The following is a 27,723-nucleotide window of genomic DNA, read 5'->3' as shown; positions in this document are numbered from 1 at the left end:
TCTATGTATCCCATTTATGATGGAACCGTTTTTTAATTTGCATTTTTATTTATTTTTATTATTTATTATTATTTGTATTCATAGTTTATTATTTTTATGTGTTTTTATTTTTAATTTATACCATTTTTTTTATTGCAGAACTTCAGCCAAAGTTAGGGGTGATGCCAATAGTAGCCTATTTATGGTCGTTTTCCTTTTTTGTCTCTCCTCCTTGATTTTGATGAATTCATTGATTCATTAATCAATCTTCCATAGCGCTTATCCTCCTCATCCGCTTAGTGTGCTGGAGCCAACCCAGCAGTCTTTGGAGGATGCTAGGCGGAGTACGCTCTGAACTGGCCGCCAGCCAATGGCAAATTTTGATTAATTGTCAGACCTATTTTTAAAACAGGAGGGGTGCCGGCCGGCCGGGTGTTGTGTATTTAAACAGGATAGGATACTATCTCGTACGACCTCAAAATGGTGTCTATTTGGGATTGTGCTTTGAACATTTGACATACATTTTGCAAATGCAACATAAGCCAAGTCCCACTAAACATTCCTATTGTAAATGTTGGTGAGAGAAAAAAAAAATGACTTGGTCCTTGTGTGCAAAGGCCTTGGGTAAATGGAGATCCGGCACTGGTCTGGTAGGGTCAATATTGATTTGCATTGTGCCACACTCTTGAATAGTCACACGGCCCAAATTTGCATTGTCTGCATCATCACAGGCCAGTGATTGTGCCGGGTCTCCACAGTCACTTCTGAAATGTCCAAATTGCTGGGATGTGTGTTGAAGGTCACCATGTCGTGCTTTGTGGTGTTTTGAATATTCATTGAATATGTTTAGATTTGACAGCACATTTGCATTTCACACTTTTCAAATTCACCGATTCACATTTTTTTCCTGTGGAAACGGTCCCTAGCTATTTACTAAAAAAAAAAAAAAAACTAACGGCAATTTTTGGCAGACAGCCAATGTCTTCTCTGCTTGTAAATGAAATGATCTGCATTCCCTTTATTTCTAAGGGTAATTTAAGATTGGTTTCATATATTTGCTGGTGTCAACGACTCTCATTTTTGTTTTACTCTGTTGTAAGGCTCTTCAGCATAGAAAATCAATGTGAGCTGCGCCGTCTGTCAAGGATGTACATGTTTAATGGACACTTACAAGTCAACATTGTAATGAAATGGCTTTCTAGCGTTGTCGTACGGGAGGAAAATAGCATCAATTAACCGTGTAGGCTTTAGAATAATAAAATACATGAGTGTTGACTTTAGACAAGGCCTGTTTGCCAAAGCTCGGCTAAATTTACATCCAGGAAAGACAAATGGAGTGCGGCCGAATGACCCAAGAAGTCCCCGTCAAGTCACATTCTCCCCTGCTAATAGTTGCAAGCTTCTTGAGAATGTGCCCTTTCCCATTCAGAGCCCATAGGTCCACTAATCTTTCCAACTTTGAGCTGCTTTCGGCCTTCTCGCTCTTGCCTCATTGAGATAAGTGACAAGGCAAGAGGTTGATGGAAAATCCATAGTGTTATTGCCATCCATTATTTTTATTTGATTGGGGCTGTAGTGAGCATAATGCATTGGTGAGGTGAGCTGCCTGTGAAGTATCAAGAATGGCTTAGGGTCCACACACCATTTATAGCTTCCTTGGCTCCCCCCAGTCAGCCAGCCAGCCAGCCATAACACAACAGTGGAGTGACATTGATGTAAAGCCTTGCCTGCCATCCATCGGCCGACCTTGTGAGTGCCCGAGTGCTGTAAATCACTCTGTGCTATTGATTTTCCATTAGAGCTCGGCCTCTCTGCACACCTCAGACGGCATATTCACAAACACCTCCAAACACTCAAGTGTGTCATAGCGAGCAGACCCTTGACGGACTCATTTTTTGTCTGACATGCATGCACAGGTTTAGATTCTTGGTTAGCATTCCTGCCATGTTGTTGCAACAGGAGCTAACCCGGTTTTGGTTCAGAGCGGAATACGTTCGGACAAATATTGACATAGGAGCATGGGTCGCACCCTAATATACATGCGTTCAGCGCCAGAGGCGAGGCACATCCCTAAGTCATGATAAGTGAAAGCTCCGTGTCACGAAGGAACTTCTGCTGTCGTTATCGAGACACGCATGTGCATTGCTGTGCTTGGATCACAAATAGGCAACCGTTCAAGCCGCCTAACATATAATACATATATAATAAAATAAAATATAATGGCGGAGGTTTGTTTTTTTGCTGAGTGAGATCCAGCTTTGACTCCTTCTTTGTTTCTCTCTCCTTCCTTCCAGACAGTTCAGTCTCATAAGCCTCATTTCTTAGCTGTGCACTGTCAAGAAGTGGGTGGGAAGAACTATGAGGCTTCCATGTCACACGTGGACACTTTTGTCAAGTAAGTAGAGTCGTTCACAGTGATTTCCAGTATTTTCGTTTGATGGAGAATATGGCCGTTTGGATGACATGAGAGCACAACATTTGTATTTAAAAATCAAATCCGAGTTTTCTCAATGTTGTTTCCCGCTTTTACTGTTTACATAAAGTCAGTGCTTGATTGCAGTAATAAATGGAGCTGCTTGAATGACACTTTTCTCATCTTTTGACCAGAGAGATGTTGTCAAGTGATGCCATGAAGGAGTACAGCAGAGCTCGTGTCTACCTCGATGAAAACTACAAGTCCCAGGAACATTTCACAGTAAGTCTACAAACATAACTCAATGTGCCCCTGATAACAAATTTAGCATTCATAATTATTGATTGTACTGCCACTTAAAGGTCCATAACATGTTCTGATGCACAGATTGTAACAATATTCTATAACCACAAGGTGGCAGTAGTGCTTTGAGAATATATATTTGCTTGGCCTAGTTCACCAAGATGTTTTTCTCATGACACAAATTAAGGTGTATTTTTTTTTGATTCATTAATTTTCCAAACAGTAAGATATTTACATGCTCTACTTTGTTTAATTTTCTTCAGGAATATGTATTTTGTATTCATAACTATTCTATTTTACAGAGTCAATAGCACAATAATGGCTTATTGAAACTATCAGTGAGTGAATATATATATATATATTTAGATGTCCAAGAAGTTAATCCAACTGATGGGAACTTTACAGTTAATAGTTATCATATAATAACAGTATGTTTGTTCCAATTCGGGATATCGCGTGGCCAGAAAATACAATTTCCATACTGTTAAAATCAGGTCGCCCCACTAGCACATATATACTATATCCATAAAAATTAAAAATAGAATATAGAAAAGTGTCTTTCAAACTGTACATTTGTGCTTTTCAGAGGCGCTCTCTGTCCTCTTGATGGAGCCAAAGACTCAAACTAGCTGAGCTGAGTGAGGATTTTCCCTGTCTTTTTTTTCTTTTATTTCTACTATCCAACAGCCACTATTGTTAAGACATCATGGCATCAAATATGGTTTATGTTACATTGAGGGCAGCCTCTCCTCGACACGAGTAGATTATGTCCAAAAAATAGCCAGATGTAGTCAGTTTGGTGGAAAACGTGATGAGATCACATTGTGTGCGTGCGTGCGTGCGTGTTTGTTGAGCTGTGTGTGCTGGCCGGCCGATGTTCTCCAACACGTTTTCAGCATTTCCAGCGCGCTTGGCTGCATCTCCACAAACGCTCATAAATCACCGCACCCGCTGAGTCACATATGCTCTTTAAAAGAATATTACAAACGCTGGCCTTTTGGAAATGTAATTATGTGCCATTTCATATATCCTGGCATTATGAGCTGTTTATTTAATAGTGTTTGTGTATAGATTAACCTTTTTTGTTGTCTTTTTATTCTCATCAAATAGAGATCACGCTTTGCTCTCGTCTCAGAGAATCGCTCTACGGAAAGAGAAACACGGCATGTCCTTTCCGTGATGTTTGGATTGAAATTCAGGCAACAGTAAATATGAATAGACTCCTCAGTCTTCCTCACACAGGGCTTGCCATTTAGCCTCAAACACATCAGTCATATTTGTTTTCTCAATCTTCGATTTCTCTCCTTGGTGCTGCGGGGATAATTGTTTGTTGTCTGTGCCACCTGTCAATTTTCAGATCATGGAAGTGGGAACTTTTCCTGCCTTGTTGTATTCCATATGCAGTTGCCTGGTGTTTTAGGAAGTGAATTGTTTGATTGAGTGCGACTATGGAAATGTAGCGAGCGGGCGAGCGAGTGTGTGTTAAGATAAAGGTCAGCTTGTTTATTTGCTCGGTGTCGTGTGTGTGTGTGTGTGTGTGTGTGTGCGCAAGGGAACGCCTTTTTGACTTGGATTGACACATTTTCAAACGTGAGCTCCATTATAGCCAGAACGCCTGATTTCCTTTTAATTAGAAAAATGAATCTATTTTTTTTTCCAGTTTGAGAAAATATATATTTTTATTTTTATATGCTATCAAATTAGTAGTGCAGAGAACAAACATTAATTTTGATTCAGTTAATGATCTGGTCCGTATCATGTTGGAAAATAGGGAAAAAGCGTAAAAAGAATATTTACTGTTGACAAATGAAATTATGAGACCATTTCAAATTAAAAAGATATCGTAACAATTAATCCCCTATCAAAATCATCATCCACCAATATTAATCAATTAGTTGTCAATTAATGCACCTCTAATCACATTGTAAATGTATTTCCTCCCAATCCTAGACAACTCAAAACTAACGTCATGTCAATGCAACTGGATAGTAATTCTTAAGAGATAAAGGGCACACACCATGGTGGCCAAGATCTTTTGAGTGACACGACTCCCTACGGCTGGGAGTGGACGGTGGGTTTTACAACCGGCGTTAAGGTATACAGCAGGTAAAATGTCAATTAGAAAGGCCCGCCCTGATAACTCAACTCCCAATCCACTTGTTCTCGGCCATTAATATTTATGGTGGGCTCGGCCCTGGACTTACATTTCATGTCATCTGAAATGATGTGCTCTAATGTCTCCCAATGTTTTGGACATCTTAATAGTTGCACGGCCATGCCAGCACAGCACAGGACACTCATTGGTGTCTTCAACCTCAGTTGTTCCAAAGCATTATAATGGGAAATTAAAAGCAAGTGTGGTCTACAGGACAGGAATGAGAGCAATGACAGAGAATAAATCAGCCTATGTGGCTTGACAGGATACAGACGATATATATCCTCCCGTGCTCCGCGTGTGTGTTTGTTTTTGTGTGTCTGTGATTGTGTGTGCCATTATCAGAGTAATAAACAGAGACTAAACTGACTAGCGGACACCTCTTAATCAACTATTTAATCAATCAGTGGTTGGGCAAGACTTGTTCCATTCAGTCTGCGTAGATGGACGCATTGCAAGAATGATGTTTAAAAAAAAAATAATAATAATGAAATGTGCAAAATCAAAACTTCACATCTAAAATTGAATGCACTATAAATGTGTTAGTATTGGAATCAATCATATTATTTGTATTCTCGGTGGCTGTTAAAAAGTCATAGAGGTTGGTATTCGCAACCTCGTGCGCGTTGTTTCCTTTTAGCATTATTTAAGCCGACGTGAATCTTTATTTTTAGAATACTGTAATCAAATATGAAAATGAATGTGTCATCCCTGTAATCAAAATCCTAGTATTCATAGCTAGGCATTTGAGCAAATGTTATTTTTCTACATGGGCTCCTTGCTGTAAAAAAATAAAATAAAAAATACCAAACACATTTTATTGACATCATCTTATTGCGTATAGGAGATTTTAAAGAAATAATTAAAAGTAGTCGATATTTTATTTGATCGCTACATCGTCCTCAGCACATAATAATCCACGCTTCAACAACAGATCTGTCAGCAGATGCCCGTAGCTCAGATTCACTCGGCTCTCGAGGTGAGTCCTTAATTTTGTTCCAGGCAGCATGCTGTAATGCAATCATCGGTACCGCCTTGCTCAGCTAAGAATTTATGAACACTTAGTGTCCCTGCCTCCCTCCCTCCCTCCCTCCCTCCCTCCGTGCCGACAAGGCCTCCTCCGTACAGTATGCCTCAGAAATGTGTGTCGCTTGCATTTATCACCTTTTTAAACAGCATCCTATATCACCCCCCTGTTCTATTTTTATGGTAAAACAAAACTGGGCTGCGTGTAGAGATTATATACAGCCCCGCGTAAGAGAAAGTGGGGTCAAAGAGGGGGAGTCCCTGTGTACACTCTGTTGGTTTTACACACGGAGGTTAACTAGCAGAAGCTGCTCTTCCCCCCTCCCAGGCTTATAAGCAGGTTCAAATATTGCAAACTAAATCTAAGTGAGCTCTTATTTCAATATGGTTAGAAGTACGCCACCGGCTGAGGCCACTTGAATGGAGTAGCTCTGTAATATCGCTAAGCAATAACTCTCTTGGACCATCACTCATAGGCTCAGAGCAGACGTAAGTGCATATGCCCCATGTCAAAGTGGAATAAACACTCATGCAAACAGGCGCACTGTCACACAGCCATTCATGACACCTTTTGAGCAACAATCAATGAATCTGCCATCAGCTGAGTTATGCCCTTAGGGGAGAAGGCATTGACTCTAAAAATATTTCCAGAAATGGATATATAATGAATGGCTACGGAGTAGGAGTGGGCCAGCGGCGGCACGGTGGAGTAGCACGGATTTGAAGCTCTGCTCCAGCCTTCCTTTGTAGAGTTCTTCCGAATGAAGAACTCTCAATGAAGCTTCAAATTTGCTTCATGAACCAATTGTTGTATTTTTTGACCCCCTCAAGGTGGCACCGTTGGTTTCAGCCCATTGTTAAATAGAGCGTGCCATCGAGAGGAGTCAAAAAATACCACTGGTTCATAAACCCAATTTGAAGCTTCATTTTCCCATCACTAGCTGTCCCTTACTGGATTACCTACCGCGGGTTGGTTCCTTACACAAAATGCGCGCTGCAAACTCCACCGATAATGTCGTTATTGCAGAAAGAGGCGGAGCAGCTTGCTCCTAGCACGCGTCCCATTATGATGTGTTGCCCCCCCCCATCCCATCCCATCCACGGAGGGTGCAGAGTGAAGGTGAGCCTGTCATATCGATCTTTTTAGTGCTAAAATATGAGCCACTTTACGCCGCACCCGGATGCAGTGATGTGAAAAATAATAACTCGGACCCAAATTAAAAATATTGATTGGTTTGGAGCTGTTGAGAGCAAATAAACACTATGTGAAGGATTTTTATTCCTTCCCCCTTTTACGTCGTTTCTCGTCCGCTGCTTTTTCCCACCGGCCCAGTGAAAGGGCCGGGTCGCTGATGTCGACCTCGGCATTAAATTACGTCCAACCGTCTTGTTTTTGCTCTGGATTATAATCCTAACCTATAAAGCGCTCGATTCTCTTTACCGATCCCGGGCACAAATCAAAAGGCAACCATCTCCTCCTTGATGGGACTCAATAATCGAGCATTAGTCTGGCTTCATTCAGTTGTCGCTCTCCTTCACAAGTCATAATTCTTTGTACATCCAAGTATGACTTTTTTTATGCTTCTCAGTTTTAACAGATGAGCTGACACGGAGCCATCAAACGGTTGGGAAAACAATTGCCACAAGGTTAATTTTATTGCTTGCTCCATGCATTCGTGAGCAGGCGGCAAGTGTCCTCTGCCCCGGCCCTGATGAATGACTGTGCCGAGCGGGCGGGAATGAAAATGAAAGGGGGGGGGGGGGAGAGGCCAAGCCCGCCGCGCCGGTCCCCGCCACCACCCCGCACCTGGAATTGAAATTTTTCTGACATGCTCAAAATTGCCATTCTGATATATAAGAGAGGTGATATTCCAATTATTCTGATGATAAAAGCTTTCACGTCTGTTGCATTTTATGATATGGCTTTACCTCATCCATCCGGAGAAGGTTAATACCTGCGCGCTCTCAATGAAGAATGTCACATTGTCCACAGTCTATAGGAAAATAAACTCTTTAGTGTATCTAAATTCCGTCGTAATACTTGGCAGTCGGGAGCGCGCTGCTATTGATTGTCCGCAAGGACGTTTGTTGTGTTTGGAGGCCAAGTGGGGATGAAAAGATGCTCGCTGGAGTGCGGAGAATGAGGCTGAAGCCGTATCTGCATCCCGGTGCCGCCTCGGTACCGATGAGAGCACGTGCTGACAACGGCCAGACGGAACTGGCGAGATCTTGAAAGCTCACGTCTGTCTTTTGGCATCAGGCCTCTACACTCCATACCGTGTGTGTGTGTGTGTGTGTGTGTGTGTGTGCGGCAGCCGTGTGCATTTGTCGCACATCTGATATAGGGCTATCATTAGCCACCGTCCATATCGATCGTGCCTTCGCCAGTGGCTATCGCTGCTTCATTTGCATGGCCCGCCTGACCCGGGCAGTAGCTGGCCATTATATTCCCATTAGCTAATCTCTTTGATTTCCATAATCCCCCATCTATTGAGAGCCCTCCGTTTTCACAGTCCTCTCTTCCTCCAAGGAGAAAAAAAACATCACCCTCCCAACTCCCCCCGTCACCGCCACCCACCCACCCACTTCACTCTAAAATAATCAATCAGTATGCATTATATTTTCAAGCAAGCACGCCTGCATAGGCAAACACTAGAGGGATGTTGTCATACGATTTATTATTGACATTTATTGGTGGACGTATCACTGTCCAAGGGTGAGCATATTAGCATATCCATAACAAATATTATTGTTATTTTAATGAAACAATATATATATACAGATTCATTTTTGTCACGTGAGGAGCCGGATATGGACCCAGAAGCGCAAGTTGTTGAGTCACCGTCAGGTCGCAACCATTTTTGTAGATTTGATCAACGCTGTCATAGCGACTGACAAGATTATATATGTCTTACAATATACTTTTCCTCATATTTCAGAAATTCTGTATTTTTTCAGACAAAATGACATTGGAGCGTAATAAAATCTCCCAAGTACCCAAGGTTGAATTTCTTGGCCATATTTACAAAAGTTACACAAGACTGTTGAGCACCGACAGACTACCGTGACGGTGGCAACGTATGAAAGTGGAATTCTGATTCGATCTTTTGTTGATTGAATATTGAAACGGGTTAACATGTGAAAGTGGGAATGCGAACGTGCTGTCCCTGATGTTTGCCTTAGCTCACTGAGCAGCCCACAACCTTTGAGCAACCTTACCTCTCCTGGAACAAACAACCAATCTGACCTCAATCACCCTCAGTAGAGTTCTGGTGGAGGGAGCAATGGCTTCAATTGATCACTCGCTCCTGTCAGCCATTTCTACCACTCCACTCTTGTCACCCCCTCCTCCAAATGAGCTGATAATTAATATGGGTTGGCTCTTCAAACTGGAGCCAACACGCAAGCGTGATGGATCGGACAGCTTGGACGTAAACCAATATAACGGCACGTTTCTTCGGCCCTCTGGGTATCTTTTAGCCCGCTTGATCGGGCATGCGTCACCACTGCTAATTTCATACCCGCATGTTGGCGATTGTTACCGTGTCGATAATCTTAGTTGTTTAAAGGTAGTCTGAACATTTGTAATGGAACTGACATGAAACATCCGTTTCCCAAAAAATCCAATAGTGCCAACAGCTTTGTCTCTTCTGTGGTGTGTGTATTTTGCTTAAGGAGTGGAGCATCGACAAAATGTACACATCCATGATTGATCTTTGCGTCTTTGCTATTGGCTTTTCTTCATCCCCCTTGCCTTGCCTCGACGGCCTTGTTGGGAGATATGGATATGATTTTCTTTGCCCTGCAATTTAGTTTTTTTGAGCAATTTGCAAAGCACGCGTAAAACAATTTCACGGATAATGGATGGATGTTTGCTAATCGTGATGTTTTTCTATAAAGACGCCCGTGCCAGTGGCCCAGTATGGCCCCTCACTGGTGTGACTGGACATAATTGGTGAATGTGGTCTATGAGGAGTAGCGGGTCGCCGGCTATTGGCTGTGAGCCTGTCATAATAACAAGCAACAATGTGATCATTTAATTTCCTTTTCACTTACACATCACCTCAGCTCACATGAGGGAGGACACACACAGACACAAGGTTAACGTTGGGCCCCATTTGTTTCACTCTAACCATCACAATGACTCTAAATAGCATTTGAAAAACAAAGTGAGGGGGTAGACACAAATAATCCAATCAGGCAATTACTGCTGAGCTTCATTCTATACTTAAGTGCATTTTTATTGTGTAACATTCCCTTTTTTCCCCCCCGCCCCTATTATTTTTTTCCCTGATTCCCTCCGCAAGCATTCTCTCCCTGCCACTTCTCATCTAATATGGCCATAATTGGGTTTGCTTGTACAAATGAGATTCCAGCAATTGGGTTACCCTCCTCTGAAATTGGAGAGGTCTCCGGGCCGGCATGGGTGGAGAGTTAATCTGCTTTTGTTAAACCCTTCTTTTTGTGACTACAGCGGCAAAAATGTGCTGTTCTAGTTAAAGCGTTTTACCTGTCACTGTGGACACGGCCCCCCCACTGCAAATCCCCCCGACAGTTCGTACGCACGTACACACACACGCGCATGCGGACAAACACTCACACAGCAAGATTTCTCCTCTGCTTCTCCTTGTGCAAATAATGACATTTGAATCGAGCATTAACAGGCTTAATTACTTTAAAATTGTCATTTTAATTTACACTGATATAGTATTGATCACACAAGCAGAGATTAAGGCCCTCGCTGGAGCGCTTGATGTGGAATTAAACAGAGCTGGGTCCTCTCGGGGCCTGCCTGCCTGCCTGCCTGCCTGGCCCGGCCCGTCCTGCGGCAGCCAGAAGAGGAATGACATCTTCCCCCTAATGAACTGGCAGCATGCGCAGACATGAATTTCAGGCCCTGTTGGAGAAGGAGGGAAATAATGGGGTTTGGGGAGCCATGGCGGGTTATTCATTCACTGCCATGCACCAATTCTCCTGTGATTCATCCGCGGGCTACCAGACCCCCCGCTGCCTGTTTGCCAGCCACATTCAGCCGGCCTGACCTTTTTCCTGCTTTAGACGTGTATTCCTGTGGACGGACGGACGGACGGACGGACGGAGGGACAATGGAGGGAGGGAGGGACGATGGAGGGAGGGAGGGACGGGTCGACAGTCGCTCAGTGGCTCCGAGGGGAGCGCCTTTCCCACTGCTCGCTATCATCTAGCGGACAAGAAGGTTATGAGAGGGTGGCGCCGAATGTGCCGTGCGTCCGTGATTGTTGCGCTCATCCTGGCTCATTGGCCTGTCGGAAGAAGACAAGCCTTCCTGGGGAATTGATCTCCTCACTCCAGCCGAGTGTCACGCACAAGCTGTTATAATCAGTAGAGGGCTGCTGGGAAAATCATTACATTAAATCCAAGCAATTTCTTCTCGTTTGGTGAAGAGCTGTCTGTGGCTTGTCTGCTGCTAAGCGTGCTGTTGTGGGCTAATTATTAGAGTTGAAACAACCTCTTGACACCTGTCTCAGATGAACACACTCAGCAATCACACATTAAACAAGTGCCTTTTTTTTTTTTTTTTTGAAATTCCCTGTGCCTGTAATTGGCTAAGGAATAAAGCTGATGCTTTGCACACAAAGGTTCTGTTAAAGACAGGAAAGCACAAAGTGGTCACTGATGGCGACAAGGCTAAACAAAATGTGCTAAGAAGGAAGTATGGAAAATCTAACATTTCTTTATTTGTTATTTGTCTTTTCATGTCTGCACGTGTGTGAACTGGTTGTCTGTGACGTGCGTAACACAAATATATGGGAGCGTGTGTGTTGAATTTCCTCTGGAGGGATTATCATGAGTATAATAAATTAAAATGAAATTGAATTTAACAATTGAATTAAATTAATGAGAGCTGTAGCTAATATTTTGGGAAACTCAATTTTTCTACATAAGTGTAGTGCTGAGCCATGTGGGAACACAATTTCACACGATAAAGATGATGAAAGGGATTGTAGTTAAGATAAGCCATTTTAAACTCAAATTAAACATTTTTCTGTTATTCAAAGTTTCGTTCAACTGGAATTAATTTAGTTGGAGTGAAGCAGTGTGCCCACAGCCTACTTCCCATTATTAAAGACAAAATATGAAAGATAGCGATTAAAAAATAAATCTAAAAAACAACTATCAGACTTCTCGACCTAGAGAAAAGGAACACATCATGAAACCTTAACTCCGCTGCAAGTCTATATGCACGCCCTTGAGCGAGTTGACTAAAAGGGTTTTCTAAACAAACCGAATGTCCCGGTGCAGATTGAAAAGCGGGACGGCTCGTTCACGAGGTCTTCATTTGATTGCATTATCCGTACCTTGATATCGCCAAAGGTGGAAGCCAACGAAGGCTAAAGAAAATAGCAACAGCCCCTTTTTTCTCGGGGCTGGCAGCTCACCATGACGGATGTCAAGTTGTCTCCAATACACATAATGGACTTGGCAAGGTCCAAGCAGGCTAGGCATGGGCCGTCTACTCTACTCTGCTTTGCCATCCAATCACCTTATTCTAATGCTATTGCATTGTTTAGTCAACCAGCCTTCCATTTACATCAACCCAAAACCACACTGCTAGACCACAGAGGCACTTAATAGAATTAGTAGGTATTGTGCAGCACATTTCAAACACATAGGCCATTTGAAACACTCACTCACTCACTCACTTTTCTCTCACCTGATGGTGCCTCGCTTGCCGCCCGTCAAAGTAATGGCACCGCATGGTGCAGCCATTTTCTATCGTATACCATTAACTGGTAAAACTCTGCATACCATTGACACATTGTTTATAAAGTCACCTCCAAAAGTATTGGAACAACAAGCCCATTTTTTTCCCTATAGACTTGAAAATTTGTCTATATTTTCATTGTAGTTGTTTTTGTTTGATAGTTTGGTTTAAGTTTTTTATTTTTAAATTTCGTTACTTTTAAAAAGTTTTATTCGTTTTAGTTTTTCAAAAATTCTTTATTAATTTTAGTGTTAGTTTATTGTTTTATGTTTTGAATATTTTTTGTGTGCTTAAGAAAAACATCTGTGTAAGAATGTAGTTGTTGGGTATATATTTTGAAATAGGTTTCCAGTATTAAGTTTGTTCTGCGCATATTTATAGCTCCCGAAGCACATTTCAACTCAATTACATGCCACTTTTCTTTGCACCAAACATTTGTTCTTAATGGGAACAGGTTGTCATTTATAAGATCATAATTTCCTAATGTCATTTTAGGTAATGTTGCAAAGCAGCAGATAAACAGAGCAATAACAATTTGAAGGGCACATGGCCTGCAAATTGCCCTAATTTGCTCCTTGACTTGCTGCATTCTTCAAATCCCAACAATGTCATATTGAACAAATAAGTATCATATGCTTGAAATAACAGTTTCAGGAGCCTGAAATTTGTCTTAATGGCCAGCTGTTAGAATAATGATAAACACAGTGTGTGGCTTTATTTGGAATGTCTTTCATCCGTCGGGTCATAGGAAATGAGCAATTCCTTTGTCCCCTAGCTGCCAGCGGCTGTTAAACTATTACCGATAAAAAACAACCATAAACTCTCAGGCTGAGGGTGCGCCCCGCTTGGTGTATTAACAACAAGCTTCTTCTTTGTCCTATTTCTCGGCCAATTGATTTTTGTTTGTGAAATTAATGTAGTCGCCGTGAGGTTCCCGAGGTCACGTTAGACGGCTTTGAGCAGATGAGGGGCGGTGCTGGGCAAGCAAGCAAGTAGGGGACCTCCAGAGTCTGCCTGATGAAACTTACTCTGGACGTGTTTAAGGGCGGAGCATGCAATAGCTCATGGGGAATTGTCACAATGTTGTTTAATACACAAAATACATCTCCATATGTTTGACCACGGGAGTGCATTGGCCCATTTATTGAATGTATTCAATCACACCCATGTTGCTTGATATTTTTGCCCTTGTTTTATGCTGTATATTTATCTCGTTTTTTGGCACCACGTTGAGCCACACACATACATATTTACAGTCAAAGTAAACAAATAACAAACAAACAGTAATATTTATTCAATTAGCTCCTCATTTTGAAGCACTAATTATAGAATACAGTTCAGCCACACCAATATTTACAGTCTAAATAAAAAAGAACAATATTTATTCAGTTAGCTCCTCATTTTGATTAATTAATTCTAAAATATATTAGCTCATTTGCTGTCGGATTTCTCTAACTTGCCAGCAATTTCAGAGCATTTAACTCAAGAGCCACATAATGTTATGTTTTGTGACAATATAGCACCAAACCTATCGAAAGAAACAAAACTCTCTTCTTTCTTTAATTACCTATATCCATTTTTAGTGATCAGTCATAGAACCTGGGAAACAAACATTTTGCAGTTACAGAAACTAAACCAACCACCCCAATAATTTGGGGCCAACCAGTAACCAGCCCATATGTGAACAAGAGCTGTCCATAAGTGCGTATTGTAACATTCCGAAGCCATCCCTCATATGAAGTCATCCATTTGAAAAGTTTAGGCAGAAAAGGTGATGCTTTCTTCGAACGATGTCAAGTATCAAACTACTGTGCTCCTCTTAAGTTGGTAGTAATCCTTCCCAAATGGCAAGTCATCTAACACAAAGAGTGCCTCAGTCAACAGGATCTCTGCTAAAGTTCATATCGCAGTTGCACCCTGAATGCGCCATTCTGCAGCTAATTACCAATTCATTAAAAAGCCCTCTAATTAGATTGGGTGTTGTCCTCTTTCAAATGAATTCAAGTATCTGAGTTTTAACTGCCTGATTACATTTGTGGTCTTTGCAACAAAAATCTAATTCTTCAGCCAACACAGAAATTGTGGCTTATCTTCTGGATTTTTCACGATTGTTATGATACCGTAAAATGATTTGGTAATACTGCCAGATACATTTGAGTTTGCCTCACTGACTCTGAATTATATATTTTCTTTCGGACGCATTCCCTCAAAGTCTTAAACATTTGGCCTTCCTCATATCTGAGTAAACATGTGTGACCGACCTAACGATATTCTGTAGTGTACAGTAAGTAGCACCTGCTCAGCTGAGACTTGCATGTTTTCCTTTCAAATCCGCTTTTCTCTAACGCTTTGAGGATGGAGACGGACGGGTTTGCTGCCACTCTTGGCCCTGGTGCAGGTCTCCAGCTCCCAGGCATATCAAAGCCCTTCAATCTTAAGAGGGATCACGTAAAAGGCTGGTTACTGCCATTGTAGGGCTGAAAAGAAACATCTGCGTGAGGGGAAAGTCTTCTGTTGTTGCCTTTTTGAAATTGATTATTATAATGACACAATAAGAGGAAAAGACCTATGACATAATTTCTCGATATCTAAGAAGCATTTCCATTTGCTTTTCACGCAGCTCTTAGTGGCAATGCACTCGAGTATAACTAAGCTAGCATGGAGGATATCCAAGCGTTTAGATCAAGCCTCTGGGAATTTTACATAACACATCATTGTCGCACATTGCTTTTTACATAAAGACAAAGAAGGTCACAAAGAACCACTGGACGGGCGTCTTAGCCTCAGACGAGCTGCTGCCTCTCCCGCCTGTGTTTTGCAGAGTCCTCTAAAGCTTCACGCTCCTGTGCTCACTGTTGTGCTCCGAGAACGCCTCTGCTCATACCCAGACAGAAAGCTGCTTATTTTTTTTCCATGCAGGAATAATAATATTTTGCTGCCTTTTTTTTTCTCGGTAGCTTAAATCTGCAGCGCAATCCAATGTCTCGACCCGAGGAGATCAACTTGCATCGATTGTCCGTGTGTTGATGAAGCTGTCATATTTTATAGACGCTTCAAGTTCACGAGCCAAACAAAATGACATGGAAGGGAGGTGAAAATGCTGACAAGTAAAAATCTTTTGGATCAAATGAATTGATAGGTGGCAATGTATCCCGATTAAAATACCACAAACTAAGGCTCCCTTTATATTTGGATGTAGGTGTGTATATGTCTGCCAAAGAGGCCACTTTGTCATGGGAGAGGCCGATGACAGAGCCATCTCCAGACACAAGCTGACTGATTACTTTTTCCAGCTGACACCACATGACATTCGCCCCGGTTGACTTTGCTCAATACAAATTATTTGACATTTAATGCTCTGTTGTCGCCTTTCGTCTGTGCGCAGCCACACGAGGCAAGCGAGCAAGTTTTAACGCTAAACGTCCCCACGTCGAACTTTTCGGCTTCTTTATTTCAACCACGGCAACCTCTTTTGCTTCCATTCCTTTCAATCTGTATGATCCTAATTCAATCAATGATTTCACAAAGCCGGCCACGTGAATAGGCGCAATATCAAATCAGTTAAAAATATAGATTGATGAACAGTCCGTGACAGCATTAGCAGCCTCTTTAGATTGCAGACAGAAATCAATGAATTTGAGGACCTGTCATTTGCACAGGCCTATTTCCCTAATGGGAACGTGTTTCAGATGGGAATTACAAGTTGAAATATTCTTTTTGATTATTGGACATCCATAGCCAAATATGATTTACATTAATGAGGATAAGTGTATTAAAGGCATTTTTATCTTCCAGCAAACGAAACAATTGAATAATGGCCGTGGCGAGCCAGCAGTGGTCTATAGAGGATGTAATGTCACTTTAATTATCTCAATTGTTAGGACTTTGATCTGATAGGGAGTGCTAATGTTTTATATAAGAATTGAACTGCTATAGCATTTGATCGATATGAGATGAATCATAATGCTTTTGCTGTGCTTTATCTGAAGTCTGAAAATAGAAACAAGGTGCTATAGTGCATTTCAAACATTTTAACAAAGTTATCAAACTCTTCTTTCTTGATTAGGCTGGACCATCATGTGGTCTTGGGGGAGAAAAGTCCATTTTATTTGTATTGTGTGCGTGTGTGTTTGATTTAGTCGGATGTCAGTGCCGTGATGGTTTTATTGCTTTAGACCTCTGCCGGCCGGCCGGGCGGGCAGGTTAGAGGAGGGAGCCCACGACTGATGAGCATGGCAGGAAATTGGCAGATGGAAGCATCCATTTCACCGCTAATTAGGGTGTCCAGAAGCCGGCCGACTGACAGGGTTCAACTGGGCAATGTAGTGCCTGCCAGCTCCCATCCAGTACGCTTTATAAAATGCTCTTTAATTCCCCGCCACAATATCATTAACTTTGTAAGTGGATGAACACAATGGACAAGCAATTTAATTAACTTCTACCATTGAATGTTGGAGGGGAGACTAAATGAAATTAATGCACAATATTTCCCAGCGAGGCAGCCAACCTTGGGAGTGGGCCTGGATTGTTGGCAGGTCAGGCGCTCGCTGCCATGGCCGTGGCCTATTATGCCTTGTTTAGCCCCATCCATAATCTTTTCTTCAAACCAAAATACAATCAGTGCTTTTGAGATCAATGGTGAGCGTGTGTCGCTCGGCATTCTGGGAGATTTCAGAAGGATGAAACACGCTGCCGGCTTTCACGCTTTACGAATGTGAAATCGGACCTTTGTGGCAATGCTTGAAATTGTATCCATTTTGGTCAATTTAGCCAACGCAACAATCGAACCTTTACCGTTGCAAAAAATCCCGATTTGCAGTTAAATTCATGTGGAAAATGTTGTGCGCATTTGGATGTTTAAAATTAGATCCAGTATATACTATATATAGTTGTTATTTTAATTTGAAGTGATTTGCTGTGCTGGCCAATCATCTGTATCTAAGTACAGTAAGTATCATCCGATTCTAATGCTCTTTTTATTGGAACAATTTTTGCTTTTTATTTGATATGCAACAGTGTTTTGGAAGCTAAAAATATTTTTTAATTGCATGTGAAATGAATGCATCGTTCCCGTTTGAACACTGATAACCTTTTTGTTTGTTCCCCAATCAACTGAGACACATACTACCTTCAATACTATACCTACATTTTAACTCTCCCCCCCCCCAAAAAAAATTAAATGAAGTGAATATTCCGATTTCTTTCTGACCTGTTTAACACATTTGACTCCACGTCCCATATGCGTGCCGTGTCGTAAAGAGTCCCAGTTGAGGAAAGGGCTTATTCAGGCCATGACAGATGGTTCCAATACTTGGGCCTCCTTCAAATCACAGGAAGTGATAGAAGTAGTTTTAATGAGAGTTTTTTTTGTGTATCCAGTCAGGCTTTCCAGGCAGCCAATGAATAATAGAGATTGTGGCTCAATACTGTGAATACTCAATCAATGGCTCAGCCAGAGGGCCTTGGCAAACACATATGGCAGGTTGGGGGTGGCCAGTGTACTCAGCAGCAGCAGTAGGAAATACTAAGACCTCTCCATCTCGATCAGTGGGCTGAATCCGCACAGCATTTCTATTGACGTAGTCTACTTTTGTGGCATTGATGGCAAACAAGCTGTTTGCGCAGTATCGGGCGAAAGTGCTCATTGAGCCCCACATCTTGCATATGAATTGGCCTTTTGCTGGGGGTGGGGGAAATTTTCCATAATTCCTCCAAATGATTGCTTTGACTGTAGATGTCAAAATGTGATTTTCCCGGCACGTACGTCTTTGCCAATAGATTTGCTATGCCGGTCTTGGATTGGGATGGCTGTACATAACAAGCCCAAAAAGATATTTATCAATCAACCACTAATTTGCACAAAAGCCAACAAACAAGCCCTACTTGTTGGTTTATGTGCTGGATGGAGCCTTGAGCTCACTGGGCAGCCAGCACAGCAAGCCATTCTGCTACATGTTGTTCATGGCTGTGGGACAGCAGAATATTAGTCGGAGAAGCTTTACAGTGACACTGGGATGACACCGGAGTGTGTACGTGGCGGCTCTCTCGGGACCGCCGGCTTTCCCTTAGCACATATTGGAGGTGAGACCTTGAAGAAAAATGATTACTTTTATGTTTGCTTTATGGGCCATTTTTCACATTAAATGCAGAAAATCTATTCAGAGGTCAGAGGAACGGCGCTTCTCTCCATTGGCCAGAACTAATTCCCGCAGTCCCGGCTATCGATAAAGCATTCATGGGAGCAAAGTATGCAGGCTATGTACTGCGGCACTCAAGTCTCTATTTTCTACTTGCCTAGTCTATCGGGACTTGTTCAGCTCTTATCTGCAGCAGTATTAGAAATGTCAACTGCACACTTGCATGAACACACACACACACACACACACACATGGACGGACGGCGGCCACAAAGGGAAGGAGAGGGGAGCCAATGTTCTCTTATCTTTGAGAGGCATTGGCAATACAAGTCGCGATAAGAGATAGCATTGGCAGAAGCAGCCATAAAATCCCAGCTTTTATGGTGCACTTATTGTCTTTCTGTCTACAATTACGGTGATTACTCATTTCCCCCTTAGCCCCCCGCCCGCATCATGCACCTAATAGAGTGCATTTTACTAATGGGGAATTAAGTAGCCGCTGTGGCAGCGGGGGTTTATAAATATGTAAAATATACTTTTAATTATTTCATGGAAATCTGGCAGCTAATCAATAAAGTGAGCCGTGACAAACGTACGTTTGACACAGGCCATTGTCAAGCTCCTGGTAAATGATAAGCATGGCCTGTCAGCGCAGCCCAGCCCTAATGAATATTTGCTGCCTGTCATGTTAGGAGACAAATGGATTAATTGTAGCCTGCTAATATAATAGCTTCTTCATGAAGAGCCGGCCGGGCAGATGAGAGCCAGCGCTAGCAGCCACCTTCGTGTAAATGGAATATTTGCCAGGGTTAAGTAGTGTACAGAAAGCTGCTAAAGGCATTCATCTCTTTCCATCCATTTATCTTAAAATTGGCCAGTAGAAGGAGAGATGTGAATATTTTGATCATTTCATCTTATTTTTATTCCCACTTTATCTTTATATTTAGGGCTGTGTTCATAGAGTATTTTTTTTTCTTAAGTAACTTTAAAATTTGTGAAGATTGAGCATTGACTTTTGAAAGATACTCAACTCATCTGTGTTTTGTAAACTACCGTGTGCATGGAGTAAAAATACATCATACAACAACAAACACAGTTATACACAAAAAATAAATAACAGCATGTAAAAATGTACAAATCACAAAACATAAAAACAAACCAGGTCTAGTCACAGTCCCAAAAATAAAAATGTGTTTGTAATATACAACACTCATTTTCAGTATTTCAGTTTTGTTCCCACTTGTTCAACATTTTTGTGCGTGCCTTCCTCCCTATCAACGTAAATGAGATTTACCGTTTGTCAAAAGATGAAAGCGAAGCCAAAGACAAGTCTGCACCGAATTTCTTGGAAGCCGGGGAAAAACGGGAAGCTGTGACCTTGAGTATTGCCTTTGCCCAATGCTCTCATTCTCTCGCCACCCCCCCTCCTCTATGTGTCCCCCTTTTTTCTCTGTCCTCCATCAGAGCGAGGAAGTAGGGGAGCGCACAGGAGGCACAGGTCACCAGCCGCTCCCCTCATCAATTAAATGTGCGACAGTGGGTTTTTTTTTCTTCCTATGGCTGAACTTATATGTCAAGGAGATGAGCAGGACCTCATGTTTGTGCTTTTGACAAATCAGCAAATGTTTAATCTCAAGATGTGCCAGCACTCATAAATAATGCAGGCTGGGCCCAGACTGTCGAAGAGAGGCGTTTTCTCCAGACCTCCACGGAAAAAACAGCAAGACGAAAGCCACGTCCTTTATCTGATCCGCTCCTCAAATCGTCACTTCATCACTTCTCATTCTTTTCCTCCTCCTATCTTGACTTGACTTCCTGCCTGTCCTTTCTGCTTTTAGCCATTAACTTCTCGCAATAGCGCTAGTATTTCAATTTGGACTCTTCTTTATGGAAAAAGTTAGCGGCCTTTTCCTAAGAATTGAAAAGAGACTCGGAACGAGGTCTGCCATGTGAAAGACGTCGCGGATTGAGCCTGAGCTTTTCCTTCACTTGCCCTAAATGTAAATAGGGCCAAGAGAAAGCAGTGTAGTGGACTGTGAACCGCATCAAATCCCCATCTGGGAGACTCACTTTTTCCTGGGAAAGTTTTCCGATTGTTCACAGAGAAAATTTCGATTTTAAGCCTATTGAAGTGGATCTTTACCCATTGAAGTGTTCAGCTCAATGCGTCCTTTAGTTGATGAGACTGTACTGTGCGTAAACTTGTCATCAAATACATTTTGAGCAAATTCAGTTGTGACTTTTTGCGTTTGAATGACTATTTAAAAAAAAAAAAATACACAAATATGTGCATGTTCATTCAAGATTATTCCAAATATATCATCTTCTGTCTTTTGTTCTTCCAGGCTCTGGGAAGTTTCTACTTCATTCATGAGTCTTTGAAAAACATCCAGCAGTTTGATTTCAAAGGTGAGTCGCACAGCAACACAGTTGAAATGAAATCCCCCTACGGTGGCCCCTCATCCCTCCCCACAACCATTTGTAGGCTATTCCCATTTCCATCAAAAGCAACGAGCAAAGATTGTCGCTGTGGATAATGTAAAAGAAGCGATCATGCTTATTAATATTAGAATTTAATCCAAAGATTTCGGGCCTGCGCTAATGGCCTTCGGCGGGTTATTGGACAGTTACGGCAGTCTCATCATCCCGTGGTGTCAGAGGGCCCTGGAGTCCCGTGGCCGCGCTAATTAAAGACAAGATATAGATGTGGAGGCGAGGCGCCGCCCCGCACTTCTCATTAGACCCAAGTCAGCATTAGCACCAGTTACCCCAGTGAAGGACAGGACAGGACAAGGCGATGGCACAGGCTCTATGCATTTTCCGAATTTTGATTTACTAATATTTTTCCTATTCAATGATATACCTATGAGGGCCTGACATCCACAAGTGTTTACAGCCCAGTCCTGTCCCTTCCCGTGCGGCATTTGAAGCGACATGACCATTCCCCAGACCTAAATCCAGTCGAGCATTTCTGGGACATCATGTTTCATTCCATATACATCAATGCCATGTTGCGCCAAAGACTGTCCACCAGCTGACTGATGCGTAATCCAGTTCTGGGAGGGAGATCCCTCAGGAGGCTATTGGCTGTCTCATCAGGAGCATGCCCACACATTGTTGGGAGGTCATACTGACATGAGGAGGCCACACACGCACACGCACACGCACACACGCACACTACTAAGCCTCATCTTTCAGAGGAAATTCCGCTGAAATTGGATCAGCCTGTATTTTCAATCCCCACTTTTATGTACGTATTTTGTGTTGGATTCCGTTAATCAGTTATTTTTACCTTGATCCTTATTGTTATTTTGTTCTCAATAGTTCCACTGTATAGTTAATACATATTTTCAAGTGATATCCCGCATGTATTCCTTTTTTTACGTTGTTGTTGTTGTTTGCGTCAAACATCAAATATTTAAAGCATGAATTTAATAGATGTGAGGATTTCAATGAGGATAGTAAACTTTAAAAACTCAAATTGAAATTAAATAAAACAACTTAGTCCTCTGCTTTCTAACTTGCAGCTGTTTTTAACTAACAGCATAAATTCTCCCTCACACAGTTTATCAAGTCACTTACACAGGCAAATATGGTTTTCTTCTTCTACACATTATGCATTGCAACGATACAAAGCTGCTCGAGAAGAATCGCCGATGTTCATAGCGCCAGACTTTGTAATAATGGGCTGGACTGGCTGTGTGTGTCTGTTTGCTTCATTATGTTCTGTTTTCAAGCCAGCAGATGGTGCAGTTGTCTGTACAAGGTTGTTGCTCATAGTGCTCGCTAATGCTTTTTAAAGAATATTTTTCTTTTTTCCCCCCATTTCAATCTTCAGCAAAGAAATACAGGAAGGTGGTTGGGAAGGAAACCTGCTCCGAGACCCTGGAAAGCACACCCTCGCTGGAGAAGGAGAAGTTTCCACAGGACTACTTTCCCGAGGTGGGTGATGGTTGTCTTCCGGCGTGTCAGGACATTTGAATTTCTCTCAAAGAAAGAAATGACTTTTTTTTTTTTTTCCCACTCTGAAACAACAATAGTCTCTAAATGAAAACTGCTGGTCGGTTCCCGTGGAACAATTCCACGCTGGCTCTGATGCGTTCAGTTTTCATGTATGCTACATGATGGTGCTGAGCGTTGAACAGAGCTGTGCTGATGTAGTCATGAAGAGCACCAGCGCCCGCGTGTCATCCTGGCGCTCCCCACTCATCTGTCAAGCACGCTCCAACGCCCGCCTCTGCACATATATGCAAAACAGATGGAATCAGCCGGCCCCTATTTCCATGTCTTTGGCAAACTCTCGCTTCCATCCGACTTCTGCAGACCAACACCAATCCGCACATCGAGATCCCCAATCTGGATATGATATCAAATTAATTGTTAGACGCAAATCCATTCCAAACCATTTTTTCAAAGCGCTATTCTGTCTTTAGCGGGATAAGCATCCAAAAGCATAAAAGAGGACGGAACGGTCCATCTCGAGTGGGAGAAGGGGAGTGATGTCGGAAGAACAGAGGTAGAAGGAGGTAGTGGGAGCTAAGAAAAGTTTTTTCCCTGTGATTTATGGCCCTTTCCTGACTGGGATATGAATCTGGGATGATGCTCCGGAGAGCGGCACTCCAGATAATGTTAGCCCATTTAAAAAGAGCAGATTTGTGTAGTCTATCAGGGTCGCTGAGTATTTTTTTTTTCCTCCCGTCTCCCTCCTCCTCCTCCAGCCCTCCATAGTGAGAAATTGGTTGTTATCATAGATCACAGATACTGCTCAAACCTCTTATGAAAGATGAATTAATTTCACTAATGCTTTAATGCAAAGCTCTCATGAGGGAGCCAGACTGGTGATAACCCCTGCCTCATCCCTGCTTCCTCCCCATGTGATTTATGCCCTCTTTTAGTAGATGAAACTGCCTACATTTGCCATCCATCTGAGGCTTTGAGGAATCCTATTACATGCGGATCTCGGACTGAGCAGCGGTCCCAAACCAGTTGCTCCAGTCTCAGCTTGTTCAGGTTACACAGTCTTAGCAAGCCTTATCGTGGTATTGGAGTGACACATTTGGAAAGAGACATTTATCAGATAAACCGGCAACCGTATGTTAACCCATTCACTGCTGTTGACGCACGTCAAAGATAACATACAACTTTGACGTCAACGGCAGTGAATGAGTTAACATGCTCATAACTGAAGTTGGCTTCAAATGAAATATTTTATTTGGTTAGATTAGATATTTGATCATTTATAAACTACTTTTTTATTTGTCACAAGAACTCGACTGTCGGAGGTTATAGAGTGAGAGCAGACAGATGAGTTGGCCGCTGGAAGACGGATGTTTGCTTCACGGCATCTGTCTTACCTTTTATAGGTTCTCATCAATAAAATGTCATTCGGCTGGGTGATGATGATGATGATGACATCATGCTGTGATGGTATTCACTGTGTGTGTATGTGTACATCTGAAAAAATGGAAACAACCACAACTCCTGACCTGAAAAATGTACAAACCCCAATTCCAATGAATTTTGGACCAAGGTTATGATAGTTAACAAAAAGCAAAATAGCTCAAACAAAAAAATCATTTCCTTTATTTCTATACACGCCAGCCAAGCATTCAACAATTTCACTGGGTGTGAACCGAACCCAAACTGCCCAAAGTAAGGCGAGTGTGAACCCCACAATTTGATGTCAATGGTGTAATCATTTGAGCGTATCCTCCGTCTAATAAGTACACATGATGAACATGATGGGGGGGAAAAAAAATCACAAGCTAAATTTGGTCCGTTGCCTTCTGTCGAATTGTAATTTAAAAGTCGGCAGATGAATTACATTTGCAATTCATACTCGTGATCATTTATTATCATTTGTCGATGTGTAATGTGAGATTAATTAACATACTCATTAAGAAGGAAGTTTGCAAATATCTTTTGAAAGGTTGCCATAATGAATTTGCTGTCTTGTTGTCTTGCGTTGTTTCTATAATATTTTCACCCCCCGCTGAGCATGAATCTATTTACACGCTCGCTGCAGTGATACACGCCTCCGCAAAGCATTGCATCATACGCATTTGTCATTGCCCAATATAAATAAAGAATACGAGCAAAACCTTAACGTGCCCTTGCTATTGATTGTTTTACACGGGAGTAGGAAAAAAAAAAGGAGCGGGAAGAAAATAGCAGCCAGGCAGTAGATCACCTCCCATAGGAGTTTGGATTTGTTGTTCACGCCATAAGCATGTCCATAAAAGCATTGAATTCATTCCAGGCCCCTAAATAATATTTGTCTTTCTTTTTTCTTGTTGTTCTCATTGTGAATTTGTGTTGCACGCGCGTGTCTGGATGTGTGCACATGTTGCAGTCAGCCCGAGCGTCCGCACGTATATGTATTGCTTGACAGCCCTGGACGTGACCTGCCGTGTAGCCGCCGTTCATCACTGTCACGGGCAGAGACGCTATCACTGACCTGCGCTGGGTCAGCCAATGTCACCTGGAGCCTTGCGACCTTCTACCATTGCCCTCTGACACTCACCCTCATCCCCGCCCAGTGACTCTTCACTGCCACTAAATCTGATTTATGATATGATTACATGTCACTTATCCTTTTAATCCAAATATGTCTCCTATTTTGAAGAAGTGACACTATATTGCCAACATGAATCTTTTTGTAAGATGTGTGTGTGTGTGTGGAGTTTCGATGAAGCCGGACATTATCCGTGTCACCATCTCTGCTTCAATGTCAGCCACCAAATGATGATGTCATTTTGTCAGGCAGTATAGAGAGACATGTTACTTCCTCCGCCTTTGATTGATTTCACGAGATTATCGTATGAACTGAATTTTTGCTAAAACAGGAATTGCCTCTGTTGTTTAGAAAAACAAAAAGTGGGTGTTGCTGTATGTGAGTGTTGCATGTGTGCGCGCGCGCGCGTGTGTGTGCGTGCGCCCGTGTGTGTCGTGTTTATAAGCAAGCGATGAAGCAGAGGGCCGATCAGTCATACGTAGAGCAAATGGGGCAATCTGGGGCCAGGTGTCAGGGAAGTGATTGATTTTAATGTTGTGATTGCAGTTAATGGCTCTTTAAATTAAATCGAGATTAAACGTCTCTGGCTGCAGTCAGTGCTTGTATGGACGCTGAGCACCAGCACCCCCAGCATCACTTTTCATCTTGTCCCTCATCATCCTAGGCACTCACTTTCTTTCCTCAACTTCACCTGAACAGGTCGCAGGGGGAAAGCACATTTTACTGTGTGGTGCAAATGGATATTTGTTTTTATAGTCATTTTTAATATATCGTTAATAATAATCCCCCCCCCCCCCCCAAATTTGATTCATTTATTTCTTTATTTCCGAGTTCAATAGTTCACACGCATCCAATTCAATTTGCAGCTTTTAACGTCACAATATTTGGGCAGCAACTCATAATTGAGTCCATACATCCTTTTAAGGCCGTATAGATTAATTCAAGTATGCTAATGTAATTCAATTTGATACAGTTAATCTTGTTCTAATGCAGATTGAAGGATGTGAGGCGCAATCAAATAGCTCTTAGGCCTTTAATGTGAAGCTCAGTTTTTTTTTTTTTCCCGATGTTTTTTGTTTTTAAATGAAATTAGTCAATTTGTAATTATGTGACCTGGCCCATAATTAGTTTATTCATCACTACAATTAACTCCCCATTAGGAGTATCAGAGAGACTTGCACAGCAAACGAGACGCTGCGGGAAAGAGACTTATTTATCCATTTAAGAAGTAGAACACTCACAGCATCAATTTGTCCCTCATTTAATAACCAGCTTCATGTTGAATCATGTGGTGTTTGAGAAAGATCTTTAGACTTGTGATTAGATAATTAACTTAAGACGGGTGGGACCTGATCAAACAGCTGTTGTATACCAGATGTCCACACTCTGCATCAAACTTTTTTTTTTGTGCTTATTATTTTCCAAGAGGAATTACAAGTACATTCCGTTTTATGAGTAAATTCGGAATATGCATTTCTCTAAAAAAAGAACATGGATCAGAACAGGTGGTACTGAACACACAACAGAAAGTTGACCTGAAGCTGGCAGAAATTAAGATATTGAGGTGTAGAAGTTAGGCTCGGGTGGAAAAGAGAGTGATTGTTTTATTATTATTTATTATCACTTGCTGATTTTTTATTTTTTAGGTCGTACTTGGTGCTCAAATTTGAGTACCCCTATGCAATGATGACACAATGACAATAAAGTTTCTAATTTATTTTATTTTATTCTAAAAATATTTTGTGCTTTGCAGTGCAAGTGGTCCAGAAAGGGATTCATCAGAACTCGATGGGCTCTACCTGAGTGGTGAGTTTTTTTGATTCCCATCACATCATTGTTTAAGACGGCCGTAGGGATTGTGAATCAAGATGACCATTCAAATGTGAGCGTTATGTCTTCCACTTGACAAAGAAAAGCTGTGTTTGACACTTACTCATAGCTGCATCCTCTCCGGACAAGCCAGCCAGCCAGCCAGCGGGGATTTGATTAGACCTAATCGTGTTAGTCAAGGAGTTGCATATGACAGATGACACAAAACATTACATGCAATTGAAGCTGTGTGGGAGGAATGCAAATGGCAGCTTCAAGTTTGCAAGAGCAGAGGATGCTTGCTGGGTGGAAGGGAAGGGAAGGGCGGGTCGGGGTGACTGCTAATCTAATGGAGGTATGACATGAGAACTAAAGAGTTGAAACGCTAGGCATTTAATAGAGGCATGATGTTTGACAAGCGCAGCAGAGAGAAAGACAGACTGACTGCTTAAGTGATAGCAGCGATAAAGGAGCACAAGCATGCATCATTTTATTCCTCCGCAGAGGAAAGCCCGGGAGATCTTTCTTGCAAACAAACACAGTAGATTGATATGATCAGCAAGGGATATCAATGTATTGAGCTATCCCCTCCATCTTGGCATGACAAAGTGAATATAAGCTGATTAGCACCGTTGACTGCTGA

The 27,723-nt window shown here is 42.0% G+C and overlaps 1 protein-coding gene across 2 annotated transcripts in view; it reads left to right on the top strand.

Moving 5' to 3' along the window:
- inpp5a (inositol polyphosphate-5-phosphatase A) overlaps positions 1-27,723 on the top strand; it is a 76,369-nt gene that overhangs the window by 10,893 nt on the left and 37,753 nt on the right. For both annotated transcript variants that reach the window (XM_088385898.1, XM_088385899.1), the window contains exons 3-7: positions 2,274-2,374; positions 2,587-2,674; positions 21,103-21,166; positions 22,596-22,699; positions 27,025-27,077. In XM_088385898.1, the coding sequence (XP_088242024.1) occupies positions 2,274-2,374; positions 2,587-2,674; positions 21,103-21,166; positions 22,596-22,699; positions 27,025-27,077 (410 nt within the window). The remainder of the gene's footprint in view (positions 1-2,273; positions 2,375-2,586; positions 2,675-21,102; positions 21,167-22,595; positions 22,700-27,024; positions 27,078-27,723) is intronic.

The sequence above is a fragment of the Syngnathus floridae genome, chromosome 9 (assembly GCF_059516105.1).
Source record: "Syngnathus floridae isolate MCC-2025c chromosome 9, RoL_Sflo_1.0, whole genome shotgun sequence".
NCBI classification, from domain to species: Eukaryota; Metazoa; Chordata; class Actinopteri; order Syngnathiformes; family Syngnathidae; genus Syngnathus; species Syngnathus floridae.
Note: the sequence above shows the minus strand (reverse complement) of the source record. Positions and strands in the feature narration are given on the sequence as shown.